The sequence below is a fragment of the Anser cygnoides genome, chromosome 2, assembly GCF_040182565.1.
Source record: "Anser cygnoides isolate HZ-2024a breed goose chromosome 2, Taihu_goose_T2T_genome, whole genome shotgun sequence".
In the NCBI taxonomy this organism is placed as follows: domain Eukaryota; kingdom Metazoa; phylum Chordata; class Aves; order Anseriformes; family Anatidae; genus Anser; species Anser cygnoides.
Genome location: NC_089874.1, coordinates 117,607,788 through 117,628,234, shown reverse-complemented (window position 1 = coordinate 117,628,234; position 20,447 = coordinate 117,607,788). Strand labels below are relative to the sequence as shown.

At 38.4% G+C, this 20,447-nt stretch overlaps 1 protein-coding gene across 5 annotated transcripts in view; it reads left to right on the top strand.

Annotated features, from left to right (window-relative positions):
* The first annotated feature begins 1,501 nt into the window (after nucleotides 1-1,501).
* The window catches only part of TRAPPC8 (trafficking protein particle complex subunit 8), a 50,254-nt gene continuing 31,308 nt past the window's right edge, over nucleotides 1,502-20,447 (top strand). For 2 of the 5 annotated variants that reach the window (XM_048049351.2, XM_048049350.2), the window contains exons 1-10: nucleotides 1,505-1,897; nucleotides 6,670-6,864; nucleotides 9,692-9,775; nucleotides 12,555-12,644; nucleotides 13,889-14,063; nucleotides 14,465-14,618; nucleotides 15,732-15,819; nucleotides 16,951-17,198; nucleotides 18,709-18,824; nucleotides 19,646-19,796. In XM_048049351.2, the coding sequence (XP_047905308.2) occupies nucleotides 1,741-1,897; nucleotides 6,670-6,864; nucleotides 9,692-9,775; nucleotides 12,555-12,644; nucleotides 13,889-14,063; nucleotides 14,465-14,618; nucleotides 15,732-15,819; nucleotides 16,951-17,198; nucleotides 18,709-18,824; nucleotides 19,646-19,796 (1,458 nt within the window). In that variant the 5' untranslated portion in view covers nucleotides 1,505-1,740. Of the gene's footprint in view, nucleotides 1,898-6,669; nucleotides 6,865-9,691; nucleotides 9,776-12,554; nucleotides 12,645-13,888; nucleotides 14,064-14,464; nucleotides 14,619-15,731; nucleotides 15,820-16,950; nucleotides 17,199-18,708; nucleotides 18,825-19,645; nucleotides 19,797-20,447 lie in introns of all 5 variants that reach the window. The other 3 variants (XM_048049354.2, XM_048049352.2, XM_048049353.2) reach the window with 2 other exon arrangements.

Genomic DNA, 20,447 nt, shown 5'->3' with positions numbered 1-20,447 from the left:
AGTAGCTTTTGGGTAACATTCCCAGGATTCAAACCTGGAAAACAGTGAGTAATCTGGCCTATTATATATATATATTTTCATTTTTTACTGCCTACGTTGAATCATTGAATTAAAAACTAGTTTTTCATTCACAGAGGAAGTAGCTGACCCAACTGGTGTAGATAGATGAGTTAACACAAATTTCCAAATTACTGAATCTGTTAGGGAATAGAGTTAGATATTCTTTTTCCAAGTTTTATTTGGTTTTCAATCAGGATGCATTCATTCTGTAGTATCAACTACAGAAATAACCTCATCCTCTTTTTATTTTTTTAAAGGATCTTACACTTTAATGAGTCTTGGCTTCTTACGACTTTGTAAATCATGCGTATGAAAACACAACGTGCAATCTCCCATTGAACCTAAGGGATACAAGATCTCTGTGACGTTTGTGATCAGGAAGGAGCAATCTTGTGCTATAAATCTTCCATCAGGACTGTCTCTCTCTCCTGTACCTACCTGCCTCACTTTGTAGCAACTTTCTACCTCTTGACAGGCCTGTCAAGTGCACAGAAACCGGCTAGTGATTTCCAAACCTTCAGTTCCAAAACTGAAATCGTAATCTATTATAGTCTGCTCAGCATTGCTTTCCAAGCACCACAGGGCTTTTTCTGTGATCTTGACAAGTCCCTGACGGCATGTTAAAACCTAACCCTCCTATTACAATTACTCATTCTTAATTATCACTGCTCAGCACTGTTGCCTGCCTTCCACGTCATTTCCTTATGCAGGTTACAAACGCAAAATCACAGAATTATGGAATATCCTGAGTCGGAAGAGACCTGCAAGGATTATCAAGTCCAACTCCTGGCTCCACACAGGACCACCCAAAAATCAGACCTTGTCCAAACACTTTTTGAACTCTGTCAGGCTCAGTGCCGTGACCATGTCCCTGGGGAGCCTGTCCCAGTGCCCAGCCACCGGGTGCAGAACCTTTCCCTAACACCCAGCCTGACCCTCCCCTGTCACAGTTGATAGCCATTCCTGCCGAAAGCAGCAGAACGTTGTATACCACCATGGGCAAAACGCCTGATTTTCACTTCACGCGTTCAACTGAGCAACGAGAGGTCAGCTAGCGAAACCCCAAAACCAATTCTTTAAACCTTAACCAATCTGGTTTTATTTATTTATTTATTTTTTTATTTAATTATTTATTTTGCGTGAGGGACGGGCCCTTTTAATTTATTTATGCATTTATTTTGCGTGAGGGGCGTGTTTGTTTGTTTATTTATTAAGGTGGGGGGAGGCGCCAGTCAGGCCGCCAGCACCACCCGGCCGCGGCCGACGGTTGGCGGTGACGGTTGGTGCCGGCTCCCCGCGCCCCGCCCCCCCGGAGCGAACCAACAACCACGGACGGCGGGGGGGGGGGGGGGAGGTGTGCGGACACCCGCGCATGCGCAGCACTCCCCGCTTCCTCCCTTCCTTACCCCGCCCCGGCGCCGCCCCTCCGGGCCAATCACATGAGCGGGCGCGGGGGCCGCCGGGAGCGGGCGCTACCCGAGGGGCTCGGCGGAGGCGCGACATGGCGGCGGCGCGGGGCGCCCGCTGCTGAGCGCCCGGCGGGCCGCGGCGGGGCGACAGCGACAACGACAGCGACAACGAGGAGCGGGAGGGGGAGGGGGAGGACGAGGACGAGGAGGAGCGGGGCACCGGGGAGGAAGGTGGCGGGGCTCGGTCTCTCCGTCGTCGTCGTCGGCGGCGATGGCCCAGTGCGTGCAGTCGGTGCAGGAGTTCCTCCAGGACTCGTTCGTGCCCTTGGTGGCCGCGCTGTGCAGCGAGGAGGCGGAGCGCCTGGCCCGCAGGAACAACCTGAGCTTCGCCGAGCTGCTCAAGCCCTTCTGCCGCCTCACCTCCGAAGGTCGGTACCGCCGGGGGGGGGGGCGGGGAAGGCGGGGCCGCTCCCTGCAGGCCGGGGGGAGGCGAGGACCCCGGCCCCTGCCCCTTTTTCTTCCCCTTCCCTTTCCCCTTCCCCGGGGTCGGCGCCGAGGCACGGGTTTGCCCCGGCTGCTTGCGGTTGTTCCCTTCTGCTCCGTGGCGTTTGAGAAGTTGGGCTTCTCCCCGAAGCACCACGAAGCAGAAGGTCGAAGGGAAGGGTGTCTGTAAAGCCAGCTCTGCCAGGCTGGTTTCTTTTAAGCTGCCCTGTTTGCCTGGTGCTTGTATCTGGAGCTCCTGCTGTAGTTTCTCTTGGGGTAGGGCTCTTAGTAAGCTATCTAGATAGTGAAAGTCTTACAGCTGAAATGACAGCTAACATCACAGAAGTCTGCCTTCTTTCACCCGCCCTTCTCTTGGATGTACATCTCTTTTTTGGCAGTGTTTCTGTGAGCAAGACCTGCCCAAACAAGGGGGAGGACTGAACTGATTACATAGCATAGATAAAAAATAACTGTGGAAAACAGTAAAACTGGGAATTGACCACTGGAAAAATGATCGGGCTCTTTTACTGTAATCGCTAAAATGTTCCATGTGATAACTTTAAGCTGAGCTTTTCAATTCACTGCGTATCAGAACAGACCTGCAGAACTGCTTATTAGCATAGCGATGCAGTGGTATTTGGCAGATTTGGTTTCTGGCAGACACTTGGCTCAAGAGAGACTTCAGTCTTGTGTTGAGAAAGCAGTGTAAGAAACTGAAACTTGTACTGTCACTTGAGCTAAATATTCTGCATTGTTAAGTGAGTGGCGACAACTTGAAAGCTAGTGTGTGTGAAAATCTACCTTAATTTGTGGCAAGCCTTGAAAACGTATAAAAATGCGTTTAGCAGTAACTTCTCTATAACTATTTTTCCGTGTCTAGTAACTCTCGCGGATCATGTGAGACTGCAGAACAGATAAAAATAATAAATGCAGAAGTTTCAATCCTTGGAGTTCTGAAGCTGCTGAAATTACTTAAACATCATTTTAGGTTCTTTGGCAAGAGGCAGTGCATCTAGAAAACTAACCAGGCAGGCTATTCAAAATGAAGCACCAATTCTGATGAAGAATACTGAGTGTTTTTGTTCCTTAATAGTAACATTTTGTGTTCTGACTATTGTAACAATTAAGGAGCTGTCAAACCTGAATCTTTCTCCCTGTTTCTTGTGTAAATGCAGAACTCTGTGCCATAGTGTATCAATGTTTATAAATCAAGCTAGTCCTTCATCCTGTTCTGAAAGTTTTACTCTATGAAGGAGTTGGTTATAGCTAACATTTAGACTCTGTCCCTCAGTACACCCAAGGACTTTGATTTTGTTACCTGTGAGACTGATACTGACTGGATTTTAGTATTCTGAAAACTTGAGGAGGAAAGCTCTGCCACTTAATGATCTCATCATGACTTTTGATGTTTCAGTGATTGGTCTTCTGTAAGTTCTGTAGTGTAACTGTATAAATAAGCATGCTTGTGAACTGCATCCAAATCCCCATGATACAGATTTCATTTCCTAGTTTCACACCTGTGGCTGTCATGAGGAATTCCTGAGAAGGGGCATCCTTGCTGGTCTTTCCAGGTTGCCTAACTGACATGCCCTTTTCAAAGCCTGACCCAGGCTTGGAGAACTGAGAAGCTGAAGCTTGGCACGGTGGGTTTGTGGCTACCCTGCTCGGTGTGTTCTGATTCAGCACACTGTGAGCGTGACTGCAGTTCTTCACTCCAAGCGTGACTTCCTCTGCTAGATTCATGGAAAATGCATTGCTGCACGCCGTGAGTAGCTTCTTGCAATGAAAGCCAGTGTGCGTGAGGGGAAGAAAAGTGGTACTAGGCATTTTCTTGAGGCAGATCACAGGTTAAGTGCAATGAAGTTATTGTAAAGTGTGTGTAGTAGTGAACAGTTTCTCTGGAATACCAGGAGCTGTATGACAGGGAAACCTGCTTGTGGCAGTCTGCACAAACAGTGTTGCATTGACAGTCGCAGCATAGTGGCACTGTTAACTGTATCCCATGCACCAGACTCTGGAAACTGTGTATTTGTTGTGCAATAATAGGTTTGGCCAGACTTGGCATTAAATTTTTTTCTGTGGTCGCTTTTATGCCCAATTAAGAGGGAGAGAGGCGTTATTAATGATCTGATCGTTGTACAGCAGAATGTCTACGTACACCTTTCTCCAAAACCGTGTGTCTTACTGTTCATGATTCTTTAGTCTTAACACCAGTTTTCTTAATGGAGAAGAAAACTGGAGATGAGATGACATCTGACTTCAGACAGAACCCCACAAACATGATGTAGGTGCAAGGGGCCTCTGCACTAGGTACTAATCAGTGCTAATCTACTGATCGACTTCTGCCTCTGAATGACTTGCTAATGTTGGTGTAGCCAAAAATACCTTTGCAGTCTAACAAGTTGTGATGTGAGGAAGTCCTGACCCCATGTTCAGAGTTCTCCAGTGTAGTTTTTAGAATTTTGACTTTGATAATTAAGTCACTTCCTGTTATTGAAGGAGGAATGAAGACAACTTTACTGTCCCAGTTTAGTTTTGAATTTAGAGGAAAACAAAAACAAAGCCCCCAAATTTTTTTCTTTATGAAAAGAAAAGCGACGGTCCTTTTTAAGTACTAAGTTTTGTTACTAACAGTCGCTGGCTAATTTAACCTACCTATACAATATATATTTGTTTTCTTTAACGTAGCATCCTATTTGATTGAGATACCTTAAATACTACCTGAACTAGTGCTGTCTTGGTGAGAGAATGTGTGTATACTTCAACTGGCAAGTGTCAATTTTAGGTAGCTTTTATTACGCTTCATGTATCTGAGTTTAGTTTGATGTTAGGAATTCTCTGCTCAGCTTCTTACTGGGAAGATGTTCTGGTACACATTACTTCTGCTTTGGGAAAAATACTTTCTGAAATAATACTATGGAATTTTGAAGGAAATAAATAATGGTATAAGACTATTTTTTTTTTTTACTAGGGATTAAGGCCGAAGTTTTGTGGTTCCAAATATGTCCTTTGTGTCAGTCCTTAGGATTGCATGTATGCCAAAAATGTCATCTACATCCTGGATGGAAATGTGCATGTTTTTATTATGATGGCTATTATATTTTAGGAGAGACAACAAGGATGAGTTTTGTTGTAGCTGCACTGGGAAAACAAATCATTGTCTTAGTTGTTTCTCCCTGCTACTTCCTCTTGCATTTGATCTTTTCAGTAATCATGTGGCTGTAGGGTTAGTAATTTAAGGGTTGAAAATTCATCCCATCTGATGAGATGGGGGGAGGAACCCTACAGTTCTACAACTGGAGCTCTGTCTTTACGAGTCATATGAAGCTCAAATTATTGCTTCTGGTAAAATTATCTGTAAGATACAAAAGAGATTGTAGCCCAATAACTTTTAGGAAAAGAATCAAAGAGCTAGACCTTTAATTTTTATACTTATCTGTGTAAAAAACACCATCCTTCTATTTATTTACTTATGATGAATAACTTCTTGATTTTCAGGAGACTGAGAAGTCTGCTGAACCTCCTCCTACCCTGTCCCCCTGTCAAGTCCCTCCCTTCTTTCCCCACCCAAGCTCTTAGGCTGTGGTCTTGGGACTGTTTTTCTCAGTGTTTTCTTTTTGATGGCTTTCTTGGAGGAGTTGGTAGAGAGGGAAATCATTTTGGGGGATAAATATCACAAGTCAGACAGTATAAACCACTGTGTGCTAATAACATAAGGTTGGTATCACTATTTTAAATGCTCATCTTAATATTGCATCTGCTGCTTTTTTTTTTTGAGTATTGTATGTATTGGTGTCTACTTTCTCTAAATAAGCAACCTTTGTGCCAACTTAAACACTTGTCAGCTATTTGTAGTTCTGTCATAAACATGATGTCCATATGGTATAAACCGCATTGTCAGGATTTTGTTTTTGAGGCTGCCTGCAGTAATACAGGTATACTTCTGCATAATTCTGAAATCAATATTTTGTGGTCATAAGACTTTTTTTTTTCTGTTCCTAAGGATTTAAAAGTAAATCAGACATGCAGGTGTTACTAACATTGACTTTTTTGGTTAATCAGCTAAAAATAGTTTATCACATGAGAAATGTAACTTTCAGTAGTGTTCTGTTAAATCAGTTGTGTGGTGTCTTTTGGAGAACAGCTGCATTCTAAAACCATTCCTTCAAGTTAAGGTGATCACACTTTTAATATTACAAATGAAAGGGTATGTTCATTAGGATGAACTAATGCTATGCTGTCCCTGGCGAGTTTCCTAAATGCTATTATTGCGTGTTAGATTTTTCTGTCAGACTCTTAGGAATGTGAGAGGTAATGTGCTTTCCATGTGGAGCTCCTATAGGCTTTCAGTGGAAGTTGAGTATATTTCTCAAGGAAGAGGGTGTGCAGCAGTGTAGGCTACAGATCTTATGGGTACTTCCTATTTGGAGTAGATATCTTTCTAAACTAAGATCCTGCTTATATTTTCATCGGTCTACCTAGGTGAGCTTAATGTTGAACATGAAATAATTTCTCCTTTATCCCTAACTCTTCCCCCTTCTCACTTTTTTGATACTCAAATATTATGGACTGAATTATAAAATTGATGGAGAGGTTTAATGAAGTAAGTAAGCTATAAAGAAGGAAGTCTGGAGAAATAATAGTTACGGTAACTATTTTAAGTCTGGAGAAATAATAATTATGGTAACTATTTCACCAAAGCCTGTTTTTTTTTTAGTTCACATGAGAGATCCCAATAATCAGCTTCATATAATTAAAAATCTGAAGATTGCTGTCAACAACATTATTACTCACCCACCTCAGCCCAGTGCCATTCGGAAGCTTTTGAATGAAGTGGTGTCCGTCAGTCAGCCTGCTGAAGGACTGGTAGCTAACGTGATCACAGCTGGAGATTATGATCTCAACATCAGTGGTATGTAATTATATTGTATTTTTCTGTAATTTAAGCTGGAATTTACTGTAAGGTTCCTAACCTCGATACCAAGTTTGTGGCATATATTAAGGTTGCTCTGAGGGTTGATCGATTTTGAGTCATTGTTGTACTGAAGCTTAAATTAGCAAATATTCTTCTAGCATTTTATAAAAAACAAAACTAATTGAATGCAATTAATAGCTCATAAGTTAAATTTGTTTCCCAGTGTTGTGGTTCTTGTGAAATTCTGTTAAAGCATCATAATATTTTAAAATTGAAAATATTCTTTCTTTGGTTTTATGATTACCTTACCAGACTAGAGGTTTTCCTTTTGTCAAAATTGAGACGCTAACCTGTTACCCTTGGCTGGATAAATATGAACACTGTTGGTACTAATGTATGGGTTTACTTTAAAGTTAGTCCTCCTGTCTTCTTCTGTTCGTCTCTTATTGCTTAATGCATAGAGTTCATAAAGTCACTATATAAACACTTGAAAGATAAGAAGATTTTGAGGAACAGCGTGCAAGTCTCTGCCTAATTTTTTTTGCTGTGAAACTCAGTGCTTCATATTTCACTGTCACAACGACTAGAACCTTCTAACAATGACTTCTTTCCAATCTCTAGGGGAAAGACATTGTGAATAATGCTAATTGAGAACTGATCTTGAGAGCTGAGAAGATTAAACTCCTCCCAATTAAGACCCTAATCTATTAAAGCCTTTGAGTACATACTTAATTCAAACCATGTATGCATTGCCCTATTTAAACATGAGTAATTTATTTTACGTAGTTTGGCGTGCAGTAGGGAATTTGGGTCTGTTACAGGAAAAGAAAGGGTTTCCATATACTTTATATGAAAAATTCATGAGGATTAGTAGCTGATGTTGTCATAATGTTTTTTTTAATGTTGATGTTGAAAAATGTGTAATTCTACATCTTCGATTTCTAGCTTGCAAGCCGCATCCTCAACTTGATGCGAAATATTAATAGTAAAGGAAAAGACTTGACCCTGGAAATTCTGATTCTTGAGTTTCTTCTGCAGACTGTAGCCTCTTTCAGTTTCTGTGCCCATTCTCATCTAAGAAACTGGTTTATTTGCTTGCCGTTTTAATATGAAAACTTTTTTTCGGTTGGAAAGTCTGTTTGAATTCTAGGGATTAAAGCCATTCTACTTTCTTGAGGTCATCTAATGAAGAATGTTCTAAACTGAGGCTGTTAGAAATATTACAGAAGTGGCGGGAGGGAGAGAATTGGTAGTAGTGACTTTATCAAGCCAGGCAAGCTGTGGATGTCTTGGTGTAGTGTTCAAGTCCAGGTTGGATGGGGCTTTGGGCAACCCGGTTTAGTGGGAGGTGTTCCTGCCCATGGCAGGGGGATTGGAACTAGGGGATCTTTAAGGTCCCTTCTGACCCAAACTATTCTGTGTTTTTATGGTTATTTTGTAGTTTTGGAAGCAAATAGCTCTCCTTTTGTTTTCCTTATTTGCTTCTGAAGCCTCAGATGCGATAATTCTCACGCATTATTGTATTCTGTCTCAATGGTTAGGTTCTTATTTCTGTTCAAACTGGCTGTATGCTTGGTTGAGAGAGGAGGGAGTGTAATCTATTTAATATTGTGCACAAGGACAGAAGCATGTAATGATTTCGTAGTTCTGTGGTACACCTTCTTAAGGCTTTAGCACGAAACACTAGCACAGCGTCCTTGATGATGAAATTTGAATCCCATTGCGCTGTGGGAGGATGTATGGAAGTCTCTATCTTGTCAGGTGGAGTCTTCTTCTTAGAAAAACTTTAAATATATCCTAAAAGTTTTTTCTACATTGTTAAAGGATTTTATTAAAAAATGATGGAAGCATTCATTCCTGGCCGTAAAATGCACGTGTGTGTGTATGTTTTTGCTTGGAAATGTGAAATACACTGATCTCTTTAAATTTGCTGTTTTTTTTGGTAAATTATTATTCTAGGGTAGCAATATTGAAACATATTTCCTTGATCTTTAATGATGCAATATATTCAGAAGGAATATATAAAGAGATAGCTTAAGAAAACCATGTTATGGGTATTAGCTGCACTGGGGTCATGATACTGCAGTTTTTCAGAAAAGTTTTGGGACTGCTGTAGTGAACTGTTCTAACTGGTTACAGTTGTTCTTTGTTGCACTTGTTAATAGTTGCATTCATAATTCCATAATCTTGTACTGATGGACCTGGTTGACTACTGGAAGGGCGCTTGCCTTCAGCCCTGCGTGCCTCTCCAATGTACTAGCGTGTGTTGGGGGGGGGGGGGGGGGGGGGGGGCAGAAATGATCCTACTAAAGGACTTGTATCTTTCTTCCAAATAGCGTTCAGCTGGATCACTTCTGTGACTGTTTAGGGCATGATGCTAACTCTGGTGTACAGCAATAGAGGAATATGACAGATATAAGGGATAATGTTGGGGCAATCACTTTTAGCAGTGAACCTCTTCAGTTCAGCTGTAGTTCATTACTACAGGCTGAGAAAACTCACGAATTAGTGGCTTACTCCAAGTAGAAAAATAGAAATATATCTATATTATAATTCTAATCTCTACAGCTTCATAGACTTCTGTTATTCAGGCCTAGAATTTGGGTGGAACCAGAAATATATACTGGATCCTATTAAAGTGCCTTGTGAAATGTGGAGGAACCTGAAATGTTCATGACTGAGGTTATCTGGAGTCATATGCCTTTAGTCCCTGATGGGCATGCATGGTATAGATTTTCTACTTCATGCTACCAGAGCGTAAAAGCCAATAGTGTGTTTGCACCTGACCCTTATTAGAGTAATAATAACATGTTTTTTCTATCAGATCGCTCAGTTAAGGCTAGTGTTCCTTGGTACAGTAATTGGAAAGAGACACTGATGGAACTGAACACATCCACGTTTTATTCAGGTATTTTTTTTTTGTGGTTGGTGCCAACTTGCCAAATTGCCCTTTATTCCTTTTTCCATATGCTCCATCCACCTTTCCTTACCATCTGCTACAACTGTTTAGCACCTTTCTTGGTGTAGATGTGTGTTCCTCCATTTTTTCCCCTAAAATAATAAAAAAAAAAATGGTGGTGGTTGTTTAATTTTTCTTTTGGTCGCATTTCTACTGCTGTTAACATAAATTGTTTGGTCTTTTCCAGTCCAGTAAGTGCCTAGCTGGGGCAGGGGAATGATCTGATGCTGTGAAAGCACTGTCTTGTTTGATCCTATGGGAATGCCTGCTATCACTGTTCTGTATTCCAAATGGAAATATTTTCCTGCTTCTCCCTAGAATTTCCTTCTCACGGGATAGTGGCACTCCTTAAATTGAAACTGAAGAGTTAACTGTACTAGAGCACGTGCTTCTGCTATGTTGATACTTTTTCTGGTATATGACTTAAAAACAAAACACTTTTTAGCATGTCTTTAAGATCTGTTTCTACTGAAATGTATTGGCTATTGACCTCTCAGTTTGTAGAGCACAACATAGAGATTCACTGTAAAGTAGCCAAATTTTGATGTTCTTTAGTTTTAAACGTCAGCAAAACTTATGCCTTCAGTTAATAGTAGCTATCCTTTAGTAGTGTCCATTCAGGTGCTTCTAAATACTTTCCTTTCTGAAGGTGCTAGCATACTTATTTGTGGAATTCATCTTGCTTAGTGAGCTAAGTAAAAAATATGAAACCTAATGAAGTGGACTCTTTATTCTTAAGCTGTTATGTATAAACAGAAAGTACCAATTTCTGAACATGGTAGCAAGTTACTTAAACTTCAGTTCTTCTCGTTTAGTATCCTATAAGCACGTATTGGAAAAATGTGGAGCATACAGGTCTGTGTTCCTAAATGACAGTGTTGCTATGCACTGCTGAAATTTGTGTTATATATGAAACTTATATATGTCACATTTGAAATTTTTCTTAGGCACTGTTTTTGTTTTGAATGCTGTGCATGTTTATTTAAATATCAAGTGTGAATTACTAACAGTATTCAAACATTTTAGGACTGTAAAGTTTGTCGTGGCTGTGTTGAGGAAACTCAGTTGCCTTTATAGCCACTTCCAAGGTTCTTACTAGACTGAGTGAGAGGGTGAAAAATAGATGTAATGCATTCCTGTTTGTGGATCTGTCAGACTTAAACTTATTTGCTTGGGTTCAACAGAAATAGAAAACTGAATAGAGCTTGAAACTAAAATGTACTTAGTGTTTTTACGCTAATAGTGTAACATTGTAGAATTTGAATCTGATTTACTACGAGGCTTTATGTGTGTGAAAAATATGTATTAATCACTTTCTCATGGTTTGTTTTTAATAACAATCTGTTTTCCTTTATTTAAATAGCTGGAATATATATACGTTAGTCTTAGTAAAGCCAAATGATTTTTCACACCATAAATGAGTGTTCAAAGAGCAGTTGGTTAGAAAGACTGTAGTCAACAGCTAGCAATTTGCCTCCTATTGATCTTTATAAAAAGTTAGATGTACTGACTACTAGACTGAGTTCAGATGTGTAGTGTATCTGACCCTTGTGTGGATGAAGCTGATATAAGATGGCCAGACAATGTAAGATTAAACAAAAAGCATTAACTTAATGCACTACAAGAGAATTCCAATGTATAAATTAAACTCAGTTTGTTGAAGTTGGCTAAGAAATCAAGTGTTTGGGAGGTGGCAGGGGGAGGAGAACAAAGCTTTAGAACTACTGATGTGAATTAAATCAAGGAATGTACCTGGGGCTGTATGTGGAAAACAAATACATTCAGAACGTAATGCATTTTCTGTACCAGTTACTGTTTTCTAGTTGCAGGTGAGTTTACTCAAGGTTCTTATTGCTCAGTGTGAAGCCTGGTTATTAAAAATGGACTAACTTTTCTCTGGTCTTTTTTTTCAATTTAGGTGAAGGAGTTGCAGAATTGAGATGGCATAAAACAGGCTTGAAAGGAGAACGATTGTTTCATGGCTAGATTGTTGTTGTGGAAAGAGACAAGATTAAGTTCACACGTTCTTTGTATATCCCAGGCATGCTTGGCTTTCTTTGACTTGACGCTCTTAAACTTAAGTCCCTGTGGTAAAAGACCATTTGAACATGACAGGTTAACATTATAAGGCATTGATGGCACAACTTAGATCTGAGCTTTCAGCTTTTTGGATCTCTGCTTGACCAGCTAACAAGGAACTGTTGCTGTTTGTATTTATTTTAGCAGAGAGGAGGAAGGGGACTACTGTCAAGCCAAATTACAACGCCTTGCGAAAAAGCTGGCAGGATAGGGTTTTGGTAATCCTTAGTTCCTTTGCATAGTCAAAAATTAATTTTTTCTTCTCAGTCAATTGTTATATTCCCAGCCAAGGCAAATACAATGATCATTAGAAGAACTTGATTTTTTTTTTCTTTCCCAAGCCTCTGTGGTTTTAGAGGGGTGGTAAGGTTCTTTAACAAGGACTGAATGTGTGAGCCTGAAATGCTGAAGAAGTTAGTGCTTAAGATGCAATTCAGTTTCACAGGATTTAATTCAAAGTGTTTCTCCTACTTGTGTATATTTTGATGTTTTCATTTTACACTGTTTTCTTCTTCCTTTCCCTCCCATGCAAACCTTGTCAGAGTTTGCAAGTTTTACTTTTAGGTGTAGTATTTCGTATTTCCTTTTTATAAATGACTAAACGCTAATTTGGCTAAATAATTAAATTTGGTCTTATTTTGTGTTTCAGCTACTACCCCTTGGTTTGAGTCTTACAGAGAGTGCTTTCTTCAGTCCATGCCTGCATCAGATCATGAGTTCTTAAACCACTATGTTGCATGTATCCTTTGAGCATTACAGACATCTTTTGGTGGAGACTGTTACAGATGGCTGCAGAAATGTAATGCAGGAGACTTTGAAACTTTGGAACAACTTCTTGCCACAGTGCTTTGAAATGTACCCTTTTCAATATGTCCAACTATACAGACTAATTTTGTAAGGGGTCCAGGTTTTCTCTGTAGTAAAAGCCACACTTTGAACTCTGAGCTAATACGTGTAACACTTTAAGATGAGTGAGCTTCTGCTATAACTCTTTAGGTCCTCAAGCACGACAGAGACTTGTGTGCATGGGATGCACCTGCAGCCTTTTATAGCTTTTCTAGCAGATGGATGGGGGAGGCTAGGAAGGGTGTGTTGAAAAAACAGTGGACTTTTAGCTGTATTGGACAAAAAGTAGTCTGGAAAAATGCCTAAACGCTTTCAGTGTTTTTGTTGCTGTGACTTAATCCTGACTTGTTTGCCTGCAGGAAAAATAAAAATATACGTTGTTTCATGGTGTAGCTGGTGTTAAGCTGAACAGTAAAGATAATGCTGAAGGTTTCATAATACGTTGTTTCTAACTCTTAACTAATTAACAATTTCAGCATGGTATACCTCTGTACAAGTTTTGACAGAATCTTGTACAGAATTAATTTGGCAAAATATTGAATCTGGCCTTTGCAGTAATGTAAAGTACAGTTTGCTTTCTGGCCTCTCTGATTTAATGCCTTTAATTTGGTGAATACCTGTGGCAGAGCAAGTTGTTCCTTATTAATGATAATGGAGTTGCATCGAAGTAAAAGTTAGAACACGTCCGTTTTTTACTTAGTAGGTGTTGCTGTGTTTATGAATACTGGCTGTTATTGTTGCTCAGGTGATGCCCAAAAAAGAAAGTCCCAACTCTTTGAACATTGCAAAGTGAACATTGAAGTGAACTTCAGTTATATTTCTACAGAAAAGTTTCACATGGGACCTGGATTTGAAATATGATGAACTGTTAGCTGTTATATGTCAGGTTAAACTTGGATTTAGTTTCAGAACTAGAGCTAGTTCCTGTTTCATTTTAGTTACAGATGTTAACAGTTAGTTGACTGTTTAAATAGTGTTTTTTATTGAGACTTAGGCGAAGTTCTAGTTGCACTTGCTTTTATGGCAGTGTATTTTATAGGTTTAGAACAGAATGAATGCAGTGTTTATATGCTGCCTATTTTATCATGAGTGGCTGTTCCTGGGCTCTTTTGGTAAATGTCCTTAACGTGAATTTAGGTATGCTTGTAGTTTCTTCTAGTGAACCGGAGCCTGTGGAGCAATTTCTGAAGCTGTCTCAAGAGCAACATAGAATTCAGCACAGTAGTGAATATATGTATCCAAAATGGTTTATACCAAACACGCTCAAATACTACGTGTTACTGCACGATGTAAGCACGGGAGAAGAGCAAAGGTGGGTCTTCTGCTTTCAGTGAATTTACAGATAAACGTTTTGACTGGAATGCTTGCATCTATAAATTGCTGTTGAGATTAGGCATACAACAGAATCTATTAACCAGTATGCAATTATCAAGGCAGACTTCATTAAATAGTATTTTTAGGTCTAATTATTGTGTTCACATAAAACAAAAAAATATAAAAAGAATCAGTCCCAGGTTCTTGAAGTAGAAGCTTTCTTTGCTAGCTTACTGAGTAAATTCTCAGAGATAGTTGGTTTAACTCTTGAAAAAAAAATTAACTGGTGTTTTATGCTTCTTAAACCTTACATGTAATAGTCTAGAATAAATTGTTGGGGTAGACACTTAGAATTGGTTTAATATCAAAATGAATAGATGTTGCTGTATTTTTTTTCAGAGCTGACACCATTTATGAAGAGATGAAGCAGAGGTATGGAACTCAGGGTTGCTATTTGCTGAAAATAAATTCACGGGTGTCTAACAGAGGAACGGATGAACAGATACCAGATCCTTGGAGTCAGTACCTTCAGAAAAACACTATCCAAAACCAGGTATTGTGGCGTTTAAAAAAAAATAAATAAAACAACCACCTAAGGTGCATATTAATGCTCATTTTAGTTGCGTTAAAATTTTCCTAGTTTTATGTATATGGTTTTACAGAATAAGCTAATAGGTAGAAGAGACTAAGGCAGTTATGTAAGATTTAGCTTTTTTTTTTAACCTGACTCATTTGTGAGGACATTAGGTGAGTCCTTTTTCAGAGAGCTGTCATCTATGCTGCTTAGTGACTCTTAGAAGCACAGAAGTGCTAGACTGAAAGGAACGTGGAAATAGGGGACTCCTGAGATTGCCTGCAATGCATAAAGCAGAAGTCTTATTTGTAGTAACCTTTTACCTTCATTTTCATCATTTCCAGAATGTTTCAATTTACAGGTTCATGTAGTTCCATAAAAAATATGGCTGTTTTTTTGTGGTCTTGCAGTCAAGTATAGCCTGTCATCTGCTAAGACAACAAATGATAGTGTATGTTCAGAGTTCTGAGTTCTGTTTGCCATAAATGTCTATTTTTGACTTCAAGACCAAAAAAATGTGCCTTTTTGAATTTATTTTTTGACTGTACTGCAGTTCTAACGGTATCTGGTTAGGAGATGTCTGTGGAATCAGTTTTTTTTACCAAACCTAGCTGGCACTGGAAAACCAAAGCTAATCGTATTCTGTAAACTGTTAAGAGGAGCAGTGAGTAATGTTCCACCATAAACTAGTTAATCTTTATTTTTTTTTTTCCATGTCAACTATTCCACATTGTATGTTGTTTTTTTGAGTTTGTTCAGGAGTTGCTTTAGGGAGCATATTTTTACTGCTATAGACATTGCTCTGTAAGAGTTCCAATTAGCTGCTGGAGCTGCTTGCTTTAGTTGACAGTGAAGCTATTTTTTGAGCAAACCAGAAGAAGCTTGCTTCATCTGTTGGTTATTATAACTTTCATCTTTACAATAGGTTGGGACCTTAAAGGCTTAAAAAATGTTTCAGTGGATATATACGAACATTAATTGAATGCACTTTCTTAATCTAGTTAACTGCTATAAAGTTAACAATTACTGTTGACTGGCTTTTGTGTGTATTCTGTTATTCTTAAAGTCCTAACTTCTTTTCCCTTCCGGTAGGATTGCTATGAAGATTGTTCTTATGCTGTCATTTCAAACAAGAGTACTGATCACTTGATATCAGATGGCTTAGATAATGAAATTAAAGGTATTTATATAACTTCCATCAAACTTTTGATGTGATAACTTTTATAGAGCTGCCTTGTCTGTGGTAGTAATTCTTTGAGTGCTGGGCAGGTTCTGTCATGCGATTATATATACTGCTATGTTAAGTGTTAACTATATTGGTTTAAAACTTCATGAATATTTTGAAAACTAATTTTAATACATTGAGACAAAGTTCCATAAATCTACAAACTTAATCAAGATATAGGATAAATGTAAGGTAGCCCACAAACTGAGATTGGAAAAAAGTTTGTAATTATAAACTTTGTGTTTTGTTAGGAGATTATTACTTATAATTTCCTCGATGCTCAAAGGTAGTAACTGTATGTCAACAAATGAAAACATGATGTTGATTTAATAGACTGATGTTAACTGGGGGGTGTATCTTTAATGAGACGGGTATTGATGTATTAGGCTTTTTTGAAGACTAAGCATATTGTCTCTGAACTCTGACAATTAATAATTTGCTTTCACAGCTCAGCTTTGCTTAGTGCTGGCAAGGCCCAGATAAAGCAAACTGATATATTGGAAGGAGATTATAAATTTGAGCACTATTAAAATCTGAGTGAGTAGGTGTCTTGATCTCGTTTGGCTAGCTAGATGCAAAAGCAGTCACCCTTCTTATTGAAGTAAGGGGACTTCCTCTGAAGTTCTTTATCACCATGATTGCTCAGAAAGGCACAGAAAACTAGAGTTTTTAACCTTAGAAATAGAAAAGAATAATTTGATCCATGATATCCACTGTAGCAATTGATGCGTGTCCATCTTTTCGTGAATATTTGACTTGAAATATACTGTTTCATTGTTTTCCTTCTGTGCTGTTGATACTAATCAGCATATTTGGGAATTCTTTGCACTCTAGACTAGAACTGAAAACATACTTTCTGAAGCATGTTGCATTTCCTGAGACTTCCTGAGCTTTCTTAATTTCAGGAGTGACATAATATTCACGTAGTTCTCTGCTGATTCTGATCTGTAGTGCAGAATGGTTGAGTAACTCTGCTTAACAGAGTTATAAATAAGGAAAACATTAAGGTTAATAAAAATGACATTTAAAACCATAAATACTTCAGTAACTTCATACGAGGATTTTGGTGTTTCAATCTCTTAATAGATGGCCTGTCAAACAACTTCAAGACTCATCCCTTACAACTGGATCATCCCAGCGGCAGTTTGGATAGCACTGATTACTTGAAGGCTACTACATCACTGCAGGAGTCAAAGAAACTGAACTCCGGAATGCCTCATGGTGCTTGTTTAACACTCACAGATCATGATCGAATTAGGCAGTTCATACAGGAATTTACATTTAGGGGACTTTTGCCACATATAGAGAAGACAATAAGGCAACTCAATGATCAGGTCAGTTCACTTTTACGTACTCTTAGTCAAAAACAATTGTGGTATAAATCCAGTTATCCAACAGTCTGTTCTGAAATTAGTACTTCCTTGTGCATCTAGTGATTCAATAATCTTACTGAAAGCTGTAAGCAAATTTAAGAGAAACAGTTATCCTTTTGGCTCCATTTGTCCTTAAAAAAAAAAAAAAAAAAAAAAAACAAAAAAACACACCAAAACCCAACACCTGTGTCAACAAAACTTCAGTACAAAGGTGGCTTGTTGGTGAAAGCCTGTCTGAACTGTTATCAGAGATAACCCTTTGCTCCTAAAATCTTTGTTATGCTTGTACTGGACAATTCTAGAATTCTAGCATGGAGAACAAAATGTACTTTCTTTCTCAATACTTGAATGCACCACTAAAGCTAAGAAATGTATCTTTGTCAATATGTCTCCAAAAAAGCTGGACGCTTCAATTGCTACTTCTTGGCAATGAAAGAAATGCATGGACATCCTAAATCATGTAATTCTGTTCTGATATCAGCAGTTTTTGCAGCCAAATATTTGTGTCTCAAAAGGATTCTTTGGAAGTATGCTATTTAATTTCGTGCCTATTTCAAGGCATGGGCATGCCTTAAAGTTTTTTCTGTCACAGTAAGATCTTTTCTCTTAAAAGTATTTCACTTCTATGTATCTTAAAGAGCTGAAGAGATGGGTCGAATTACTTAAGTGTAATCAAATTACTGGATTTAGCAGTTGACCTGGACCCAAATATCAGCTTGTTATCTGAACTGTCTTTTGACTGAATTGTCCAATTAGGCTATAGTTTTTAGTAAAGGGTTGTTGAGAGTAATACAGTATGCTGTGAGGATCACAATCTCCCTGATTGGACTTCTGGAATTTAATAAATGCTGTGTTTACATTGGGAAAGTTTTATGGTTAAATAAAAAGTGTAGCCTTATGGCTAGGAATGTTAGTAATATATTCCTAATGCATGTAAAAGAAAAAGTTATGTTTTTTAATTGCCTTTAAAAAGAGATGTAGCTTTTCTTAGATCTGGAGGAATGGTAATTCCCTGTGGAAAATTCGTCATTTGTGGGACTTCTCTGAAAGAACAACACTGTGTAACCTTGCTTGCAGGTATAACTAGCACACTTGACACTGCAGAACAGTGTTACAATGTGGTGATGCTCCCCATGGTGATGGGGAGAATGCTCTCTCTTGAAATATACCAGAAAGTAGGTACTCTGCATTCAAGCAAATGCATCAGATTTTTTTTTTTCTGGATTGAGATATCTGAAGTTTTAGAGCAGCAGTAAACAGTTCTAGACAGCTGAGGTTCATTAAATGTGGATTACGATGTCTGTCAATCAGTGATTCACTCCAATGACATGTTCTTTTCACTTTTTTCTTCCCTCTGTTTTCTTGAAAAAAATAGAATTTGGGAAGTATTAATGGAGCTTGGATTTGTAGTTGGGTGTAACTTAATTATATCGTTTGCAGTCTAGTATTCTAATTTGTTGTTTTCTTGCAGTTAATATCCAGGAAAGGCTTGAGTCGATCATTGTTTTCTGCTACTAAAAAATGGTTTAGTGGCAGTAAAGTTCCAGAGAAAAGTATAAATGAACTGAAGAATACTTCTGGTTTGCTGTAAGTTATTTCAGTCATTACCTTTGAATGAAAATAAAAACGTACCTCTTTCTTAGGAGGGGAAGTCCATGTTTATTAATGGTATTCCTCAAAGTGGATTGAATCAGCAGTACTGTAAGACTTAGATTAGTGGAGCAATCACATGAAGTACTCTGCCTTGTTTACAGCTTTATATCTGTGTGGTTTGTCTTAATTGTCTTAAGGCTCATAATCAAACTGTTCTTCATTTCAACTTTCTATTTTGAGTTCGTAAGTATGGCTTGCTTCCTACAAAGTCTTACAAACAAATGTAGGTGAAAACACATTGAATTTGCACTAAAGATTTGTATATACTTGACTGACCAAAAGTTACTATACTAACAGAGGACATAAAATTGCTTTGTATTTTGGTGTGAGGCATAGTTTTTTCTAAGATTTTTCTTTGTTGAAGAGAAGTGGGGATAAATAACTACAGCTAGGTGAACAGTCTGTAAAGTCTTATTTTTCCTTCTCCTACAGGTTTCTTTAGCTCTAGCAGTTAATCATAGTGAGCAGCTTCAGTGATAGCTGCATACTTGTTTCAGTGTTTCATTCAGAGGAATGCTTTCTTTGAATATTAGTGGGATAGTGAATCTTGTTAATCAGAAAGTAGGCTGCGAAACCAAGTTTCCCATGGCAGAAAGGAAGCAGCTTCACTTTTCTTAGTAAGTTGTTTTTTGGTAACGTTGAAAGTAATGCAGTTTTTATTTCTTCTATCTGAATAGAAATTAAGATGAGAATAAAGTATGTCTTGCTCTATATATTGAAATTATGGCTTTAAATTGAAGTGTTTGTATTTATAGGTATCCACCAGAAGCACCAGAACTTCAAATCCGGAAAATGGCAGACTTGTGCTTTTTGGTGCAACACTATGAACTTGCATATAGTTGTTACCATACAGCAAAGAAAGATTTCTTAAATGATCAGGCAATGTTGTATGCAGCTGGAGCACTGGTTAGTACTTCACAGTCTAAATATTCTATGACCTTTTTGCTGTAATTTCTGATATATGTCTGGAAGTAACAAAACACGATCTCTTCCTTCCACATCCAAATTTATAATGGTCTTGCCAAACTTGCTGCATATCTTCAGCAAGTCCTAAAGTATTCTCAAAGCTGTTGGCTGTTGTTTTATGAAGGGAATAAAAGCGTGAATAAAAATTGGAGACTTAATTTTTAAAATGTAAAATACAGAAAGGAGCATACTTATAGTGTAACCTCTAGCAAAATGGATCTTTAAACTTGTCTAATAACTTAAGTGGGTCGGAAATAACTCTATAGTATATCCTTTAATAATTAGTCTTGACTTCCTGGCAAATGTATCACTATAAATATGGTGCTGTACAATTTTTTATTAAGATTTTTGAGGGGTGTACTTTGGGTATATCTTCACAGTGTAGTTCATCAGTAATAACATTCTCAATCATTAATTCTTAAGAATGGAGATGTGGGACTGAAGTAATTCTCAATAAGATGAGTAAGAGCACTGGGGAAGACAAACAATTTTTAACAACGTTGAGGAGCTGATTCGTAGACTTTAGTCTAACTCAAGTTTGAAACTTTGCTTTGTAGACCTATGGAAGTGTTTTTGTACACAGTTCCCTCT